Source organism: Diplodia corticola (assembly GCF_001883845.1).
Source record: "Diplodia corticola strain CBS 112549 chromosome Unknown scaffold53, whole genome shotgun sequence".
Classification (NCBI taxonomy): domain Eukaryota; kingdom Fungi; phylum Ascomycota; class Dothideomycetes; order Botryosphaeriales; family Botryosphaeriaceae; genus Diplodia; species Diplodia corticola.
Window position 1 is genome coordinate 253,475 of NW_017971532.1, and position 8,584 is coordinate 262,058.

An 8,584-nucleotide genomic window follows, 5' to 3' on the forward strand; every position below is an offset into this window, starting at 1 on the left:
GACAACTTTCTCGCGCCGAGGAGCCGATAAAAGGTCGTGCGAAGGAGAGCTGGAAGACGGCCATTGGAACGGAAATGAGCTCGCCGGATCGGCAGCTCCATCGCACAGAGCAGTAAATGACGCAGCGCAGAAGAGGCAGCGGCATTGATAGAGAAATTGGTGTGGGGTAGCCAACGTTCTCGGCTTGCTCCTTTCCCCACCTGTCGCAGTCGCGCCGTGACTCCACATACCTACTTATTACCGTTGCATCGTACGTCAGCAGTCCTACCGCGGTGGGACGCTGGACGGCGCAATCTCGCGTGCCTGCTCATTGTTGTTCAGGGCTGTCGATCGAGTTAAACACAGGCAAATTTGTATGTCGAGCGAAGTCGATCTAACGTTCTGGATTGGGCTGTGCCAAAGAAGCAAGAAAGGATATCAGGCGGCAATTGGGGAGGAAAAAAAAAAAAGAAGACGCTGTTGAGCGGTGCGCAAGCGAGTCACGCTGGCATCTTGGGTTGTAAGAGGAAGAAGTAAGCTCGTGTTTGGCGTGTTCATGAATCCGGCGGTCCGGGTCGACTTGTCGCTCCACTCAACACTAGGTACCCCCCCACCTACCAACACCAACACCTCGCTTGACCACAGCAGCCACGGTGACCACACAACATGGAAACAGGCCCCCCTCAGCTCGAACTCGCGGAATATGATGAGGCTGGAAACGTCACGGCAACCTACATCGAGACCGGCCCACGCATTGACGTTATCGTAAGTAGGGCAGCGAGCAATTCGCGCTCACCGCAAGAGCATCACGATCCGGTTTCTCGCCGAGCTAACTGCTCTTCGACAGCCACCCGAGCAGCGAAAATCTCCTCTGCTCAGGCTGCTTGACGTCTTCTTACCCGCCGGCTACCCTCAGAGCGTGACGGAAGACTACCTGCCGTTCGTGACAACACCTGTCCCATTACCCGATCGAGTAACCACCCCACTACTGGCTCGCTGACGACCGTTCATGCCCAACCAGGTACCAAATCTATGTACGCAGCCTATCTCCCCTCCGTGCGTCATTCATTTGGACGACGTCGTGTAATTCGGTCCGCAATTTGCTGAATAGACGTCATCCACGCACAGGACTCTCTTCAAGCCTTTTCCAGCTCCATTGCCGGCCTGCTCTCTTCTCGGGCCGTTCTCGAAGGTAGGTAGATCACCAGCGCCGCTGCATTTTTCCTTCCCCACATATGCAACGTCGGCGATCACGGATCGCGATCCCTCAGGTAGCCAGACCGCGGCGATCCGCGCCTTGAGTAGCCTCATTCTGCCAACCACACCCTCATCGTCGCCTCACCTTGGCGTGACCCCGCAGCCCCCGCTCTGCATTCCTTCCGTCGCCTTCCGAGCCACGTGCCCACTAACTAACGCTGTACTGACGCAGGTGTCGGCGTCGGTGATGCCAACGCGTCGCCTACTGCGGCTCTGCTCTTGTCTGTGCTCCAGGAATCGACTGGCCGCATCGCAACAATCCTTTTCGCGGCAAGGCTCGGAACCAGTCTGGAGCCTGAATGTAAGGCCTGGAGACTGGCTGCTGATTTCTTCAACGATGCCGCCATGATCCTTGATTGCGTGTCGCCGGCCTTGCCACGCCTACCGCGCGTACTGATCCTCAGTTTCAGCAGCATCCTCCGCGCTCTATGCGGCGTTGCTGCAGGGTCCAGCAAGGCGAGCTTGAGTGCTCATTTCGCCCGTATGCAAAACCTCGGAGAATTGAATGCGGTGAGCCATCTTCTCTTTTACTCGGTCACACTCTGAGGTCCCAAACCGCAACCTCTGCAGGGGCCAGAAAAATTAAGCCCACCTACGTAGGCAGCAGAAGCAAGTATCCAGATGTAGTTGTAAGTTCAACAAGCCCTCCTACGCGGGTAGTCGTAGCCTGCACCCAGATGTATACACTCGGTCGGAGAACTCACATCTGCGTCCGGATATCTGCTTCGACTACCCGTGTAGAGGGTTAACAGAACTCACGGTTACGCCTAGACATCTACTTTGATTGCCAATGTAGAAGGACTCACAAACCCCACACCTATGTCCGGACATTTGCTTCAACTGCCCACGTGGGAGGGTTTAATTTTGCTGCAACCACAGTGCACTCGCACGGAGCGTTCGTCGGACTCTGGAACCGGGATCGGCAGTTCTGTTCTCAATCCAAAGTACTGAAACGCATCCGGAGAGAGCTATTAGCTTCCGTCTGGATCCGTTTTACATTTCCCACTGTTGATCCGCTTCTCTCCGAACTAGGTCTGACCGGTTCACTGACGATCTGCCGTTTAGAAAGATTCCTCGCAGGAGACAATCATATCCCTCCTGGGAATGCTGGTGAGTGCTGCTGCTGCCTACACAGTCGAGCCAACATCCACTGCGCCCCCCTTCAGCCGCGAGAGACAATAAGATCGCCGGCTACTGCGTTGGTGCCGATGGACGACTCATGTCTCCGACGCTCCCTACCGGGAGGCCGGTTGACTAGCATGGCACCTCGCTTGCTGTTGCATACTACGTACTATTCACCATCGCGTGCGATTCCTTCACACTTTATGGCGTCCAACCCCTGCAAGTCAGCTGAGGCGGGTGCGGAAACACGGAGCTTCGAGAAGCGCAAGTGCTGACGTCTTAGTGATACTCATAAGGCTGGCAGCGTTGTGGTGTCATGGATCTCATCCCCGCTAGCGACATGGACAGCGATGCTGTTGCTGCTGACAACCCACCTGGCTACCAACTACGCCGCCGTCCGAGCGGTCAGCATGCGCTCGCTGAACCGGCAGCGAGCGAACATCGTCATGGCACACCTCTTGGCGTACGACAAGGTGCTCTCACCGCAGCGGGTCTCGCAAAGGGAACGGATCTTCGAGTTTCGGGACGGCGCGCTGCGCTGGGCGGACGATCAGGTCATCGGACGTTGCAGGATTGGGGTTCGTCTGGCGGAAGTCGTGGCAAGGCTTCCAGGCGCAGAGGCCGGGGCCCCAGGGGCAGCATGGAAAACCGGGGCGGGTGTGCGCGACAGCAGTGCGTCGGCCAAGACGACGTCGCTTGCGGCGCTGCTTAAGGTTTTCGAGCACGAGTCGTACCTCCTCTGGTTCGACTCGGCCAGGTCCGAGGCGCTCATCGTACTCAAGCAGCACTGCGAGCCGGCGGCGCAACTTCAGGCCTGGACGCAGGCGCTGCTGCTGGCATCCCGCCTCGAAGCCGGAGCCGGGGGGCGCCGAGAGGCGACGGCGACGGCGACGACGACTCAGACGTTGGGGCCACAGTCAGCGGCGTCCCGGCTGGACCTGAGACAAGAACAGCGAGCCGAGCCCGGGCCCAGTGCGGCCGACGGCAGCCGCGTCAATGCTGAGGTTGAGTCGGAGCTGCGGCTGACGCTAGAGCAAACACGACACATGTTTGGCGGTGGCAGCGGCACAGCAAAAACGCGGCTGGAGGCGGCGGGCTGGGACCTGAGCATTGCAGCTCTGGAGACCCACTCGGGCACACGCGCGGGCGTGCGGGCATCCCGGTGGTCAGAAAAGAGGTGAATGTGACTTGCGTGTGGCAGCGCTCGGCTCGCTACAGGAGCGAGGCCTGCACCCGCAGAGAGAGGCGGCGGCCGGCTTGCTGGGGGGGCGGAGTAGCATCAGTCGGCGGATAGGTCAGTAGTAGGCGTGTAATTAAACTGTTTGCCGTGGGCGAATGCCTAGGCCCGGGCCGGTGGAGATGGTCGCAGGCGAGCGTCAGGGCGGCGCCGGTCAGAGCAGACAGACACACGGCTGTACCAAGGAGTCGCGGTGGTTTCTTTCAGCACGACGCGGCTGGAACAGTACCTACGTAGGTAGGGACTCGGGACTCACCGCAAGGCGGAGCAACACGGGGAGGGGGGCCAAACATGGCTGCTCAGGCACCGCGAGGCACCCGGCACCGCCGCGTCTGGGGCCGCATCCGGCTTCCATGGTCCAAAAATTGCGCAGGCCGGTGCTTGTCGACAGACGTCACGGTGGAGGCTCGTCGCCTCGCTTCTCGGGTGGATGTCCGTCCGCGGTGGCATAGCAACGGCCGTGGCATTATTAGCAAACTTCAAGCGTGGCAGGCGGCGCATCAGCAGCCAGGCGTTCGGCGGGCGGGCGGCCGTCATACGATAGTGTCATGATCTGCCCTGGCGTGCAGCTGGGCTGCAGCAGGGCCCGAAGCGGAAGGCTTCGAGAAGGGTCGGCGGAAAACGGGTGCGGTCGCGCAAGAGGTGGTGAGCTTCGCGCGTCGGCGTGCTGGGGGGTGCTGCGGGCGCTGCGGGCGGCTTGGCCACGGCTCCACCACTGCGGCTTTGGGCAGACAGGCAGCGGGACCCTGGCGCTGGGCGGCGGTGCTGCAGCGCTGCTGGCTTGCTGGTGGTTACGAGCCGCATGTCTGACCAGGGGACGAGTGGAGCCGCGCCCCTTCTCCTTTCTCGCGGCGAGGGCAGGCCCGTTGGCGCCGGTGCAGCGTTGGAGAGGCCCGGCCGTGTGGCTCGTGGCAAAGGCAACAAAGGACGCGGTGGGCGGGCGTGTGGCCCGGGCGCTGGAGGCAGAGCCACGGAGCTAGGCAGGAGTCAGCGCCGGCCGCCCTATCAGCGGCGATGGCATCATCTGCCACAAAGAGCTGCTTGTACCGTGCTGGCCGTGCTGGGCGCGCTGGCCGTGCGCGGCTGGTTGCGGTCGCGTTGCACCTGCTGCAGCGTCCGGGCTGGCCGCTGCCACGCCGGGGGCGCGATGATCGGCGCTGGCTGTGAGATGCAGCCGCTGGGTGCAGCTGTGCAGCAGCGAGCGTGGTGCTTGAAGAGCCACGAGCGCCCGGCAGACGCGCGTGCTGCTCTGGCCCTGGTGGCGATGCCGTATTGCAGCACTAGCCCGCCGCGCTGCTGCCGTCCCACAGCCTCCTGCCTGCTCGGGCGCGCTTCGACGCGGCCTTCTCTGTTCTTTGTGTGCTCATCAGCGGGGGCGTGCTGCATGCGCGCAGGGATTGCCATTGGCCGGCGCCCGCCTAGCGCCTTTTCGAGAAGGGCGCCTGTCGGCTCTTAGGGCGGACGCTGATGCCACTCCGCTTCACTATCCAGATCATACCTCTCCGCGCACCGTGTGCATCTGAGATTGCTGCCCGGTCCCTTCCAGCGCCGCCTGTCTCTCCACGCCTGTCTCGCGCGCTGCTACTAAACCTCCGCCCCGGCACCGCTCGCCGCGTCCCTTGTCCTCCGCTTCCCAAGCAAGTGCACCGCACCAGACCGCCCGCGTGCCAGACGCATTGCTCCTTGCCGCACCGCAGCTGCCCTCTCCACTCCTCCCGCCTCCGTCAGCGGCCCACCCCCCTGCCACTCCCTCTCCAGCGAACCCCCAATCCGCTGCCGCTCGTTTCAGGCCGACTCTTGCGACAGCGCTACCCGCTCCGTCGACACGCCTGAGGCGACGCTACCACCAACCTTCTAGCCGACCGCGCTGCGCTACCAGCGCCATTAGTCACCTCGCTCAATTCCACCGTTCACCTTCTCCATCTGCTACCACTCATCTCTCCTCCGTGTCGCATACCTCTTGTGTCCCCGTTCCAGAAGCCCCCGCGCGACACAGCGAGCACAAGCACCAAGCACCAAGCACCGAGCACCAAGCACCAAGCACCGAGCACCAAGCACCCAGCACCGAGCACCAAGCACCCAGCACCCGTCCCGTGTACGACGCAGCTTTCTCCCGCCAACGACCACCGCAGCCGTCGTCCATGTTTCCGGCGCGCAGTCGACCATCGCAATAACAGCAGCACCTCGAACCGGCAGCACGCCCCCACCGTCCCTCAAGCTGGCGTCCCGACTCCGCTCCGTGCGGTCCGCCCAATCCTGCGTCGTCTGTCCCGGCACCGGCTCTACTACTACCCTCGACTCCCCGGGTACTTCGTGCAGCCCGGATCCGAACTGTAAAGAGCCGTGGTGGAATGTGATGCACCGCAAATCGGGCCCGCCTACTCTCCGTCTCAAGACCCCCTCTTTCACCGCGCCCTCGACCCGCTCCTCGACCCGCTCCTCCTCCCCCTCCGAAGACGAAAAGGAAGCAAAAGGAGGATTCAAAATGTCAGCTCATGAGTATGTATCAACCACAACAACCGCCTCACGGCCCCTTTCCGTCGCAATACCAAGGGGATATGCTCAAGGTCCCTACTGTCCCAGGCGCCCGAACCTCTCCGAAATCCTAGCAAACACCGCTTCCCCGCCATGGACCCTGAGCGCCTTCATGGCCTATCTCTCGCAGAACCACTGTTTGGAGACTCTTGAGTTCACCATGGATGCCTCCCGCTACAGGAAGCATTACAGCAAGATGGTTGGCCAGAAGCCCGATTCGCCCGTCTCGCCCGACAGCGACGAGTGCAATTACGTCAAGATGCTGTGGCAGCGCTTGCTGGACGCCTACATCGCCCCGAACGGCCCCAGGGAAGTCAACCTGCCGTCGGACGTGCGGGACAGCCTCTTGGCTCTATCAAACCCTTATTCTCCCCCTCACCCGTCGACATTAGACACGGCCGTTGCTAAAATCTACGAGCTGATGGAGGAGTCGGTCCTGGTTCCGTTCCTGAACAGCCTCTCACCCCACAGCGCTGCCGGGTACAACACGAGCGAAGAAAACCTGTCGCACTCTCACACGCGGTCCTACGACGAGCGTACCCTCCGCCGTGAGGTCACCCAGGCCAATGCCGACGTCCCGCACAAGCACCGCGCGTCGGCTCCCTCATCCCTGACGACCAGCTTCACCACGGTGACGCGTAACTTCGGCGCCGCGGCGCACGCCCGTTTCGCCAGCTCCTCGCACCACCGTCACCCGCACTCGGTGGCCTCGTCCCTTGCTCAATCGCCATCGGACCGCGATGGCCTTACGGATGACTCGGGTAGCGCTAGCAGCCCTAGCGCCCTCGGCGATCCTATGACTCCACCAACGACGCCACCCATGAGCGACTACGGTTACCCGCCAAGCGCTAACGGTACTCCGAGCCCGAGGAACAGCCGACACGAGCGTGAGGGCAGTGGGTGGAAGAGGATGAGCAGCAAGCTGGGGTGGAAAAAGAGGAGCAGCGGGCAGATTCGGGAAGAGCACGCGCAGCATCAGCAGCAGATGGAGGGGGGAATGTTCTGAGAAGGCAGGCCGAAGGAGTGACGGACTCCCATTCGCATCCTTCACGGTCTTCGTTCCAGGCCCTTTTTTATTCGCGGGCCTTCCCTCAGACGATGGAGTCGGTCGGACCCTCATCGGCTTCGTCTATCTCGCCGGGAGCCAGGGTCCGGTGCCCCACGCGCTCGAAGTCTATCTGGGCCCAGCATAACCCCGCAGTGCGTTTCCGGATAAGACCGGACACAAGGCGCCGGGCGACTCACTCGCCATTACTTACATTTACGACATGACTCGGGCATCTCAACCTTGCATAATTTCCAACCGGCTACGCTGCTCTCCTCGCGGGCATCGGGATGGGCCTTGACGGCCTCCCACGCCCGCGCACACCCTAACGGCCTTCGGATTGCGAAACACGACCAGCATCTATTAGCATTTGCACCGGCGTTGGCAAGCGGTGTTCTGGCCACGGCAGCAGCAGGGTATTCAATCATGGAACATGGGTCCACGACACTGGATCAAATGGGGTTTCGGTTCATCAACATCATTGTTGTCGCATCACGATCGTCATTACCGTCGTCATCATTGTCATCACATCGCCTTTTTCCTTTTCTTCGAGCCTGTTACGATGCAAGCCTCGTCCGAGGATGGTCTTGGCCTACGGAAGCGTCCTTTCCTTTTGCTTGTTCATTTCTGCACCACACGACACGACCTTGTGAAGAGGGACAGTAACATGTCTTCTTGATTCATTGCACTGGCGTTGGAACTCAAAACAAGTCATGGCTCCACATGACTGAAACGGGTTGTTTTCCGCTCTCGGATTGATTGATTGTTTGGGGTTGTCAGACTTTTTTCTCTCACGACTTATGGATACTCTTGTTATTGTCATTTCATCATACGGCCGAGGGAGTATTGGGAGGGATGGAACATGAGCTTGGACTCATGCGTTCGCAGTTTTCTGGAGCAGAGGGGTAGGAAGCGAGGAGACGAAGCAGGCAGCAGGTGTGAAAGCCTGGGCTTTTTTCCTTTCTCGTAATCCTATTGCCGTTACCTGTACGAAACGAAAGTACTATGGACCTTTTTCCTTTTGTCCTCTTCATGCATAGATAGAGCTTCCTCTCCTAGTTATTTTTTGCACACACACACACACACACACACACACACACACACACACACACACACACACACACACACACACACAACACCTTCCCTCGCACATCAAACCCAAACCACTCACTCACTCACCTACTCACTCACCCAAGGCTCACCTCCCCCCAGCCCCCACCGCCATCTCCGCAACCCTCACCTCTGGCATCCGCTCCTTTTTCATCTTCGCCTTCGCCCCCATCAGCCAAATCGCCACCTAGACCCCGCGCCTCGCTTTCTCCACTGCGCCGTCCGCTGGGGCTTGCTGCCGGGGGGGGGGGGGGGATGTCGGCGGCAGCGGCGAGGGCCAGCCCCGCAGGGGAAAACGA

The 8,584-nt window shown here is 60.8% G+C and overlaps 3 protein-coding genes across 3 annotated transcripts; all 3 read left to right on the forward strand.

The window, feature by feature from the left end:
- Nucleotides 1–645: 645 nt before the first annotated feature.
- On the forward strand, nucleotides 646–1,782 carry BKCO1_5300097 (uncharacterized protein; the record flags this gene model as incomplete). Its single annotated transcript, XM_020277210.1, has 4 exons — nucleotides 646–744; nucleotides 827–952; nucleotides 1,108–1,171; nucleotides 1,409–1,782. The coding sequence occupies 4 exons, from the start codon at nucleotides 646–648 to the stop codon at nucleotides 1,780–1,782; spliced, it is 663 nt and encodes a 220-aa protein (XP_020127260.1).
- A 926-nt stretch (nucleotides 1,783–2,708) lies between these two features.
- BKCO1_5300098 (uncharacterized protein) lies at nucleotides 2,709–3,539 on the forward strand (the record flags this gene model as incomplete). The annotated part of the gene is made up of 1 exon (XM_020277211.1): nucleotides 2,709–3,539. One exon carries the CDS (start codon nucleotides 2,709–2,711, stop codon nucleotides 3,537–3,539), a length of 831 nt encoding a protein of 276 aa, XP_020127255.1.
- A 2,751-nt stretch (nucleotides 3,540–6,290) lies between these two features.
- Nucleotides 6,291–7,136, forward strand: BKCO1_5300099 (regulator of g protein signaling domain protein; the record flags this gene model as incomplete). Its single annotated transcript, XM_020277212.1, has 1 exon — nucleotides 6,291–7,136. The coding sequence occupies one exon, from the start codon at nucleotides 6,291–6,293 to the stop codon at nucleotides 7,134–7,136; it is 846 nt and encodes a 281-aa protein (XP_020127256.1).
- Between the last annotated feature and the right edge of the window lie 1,448 nt (nucleotides 7,137–8,584).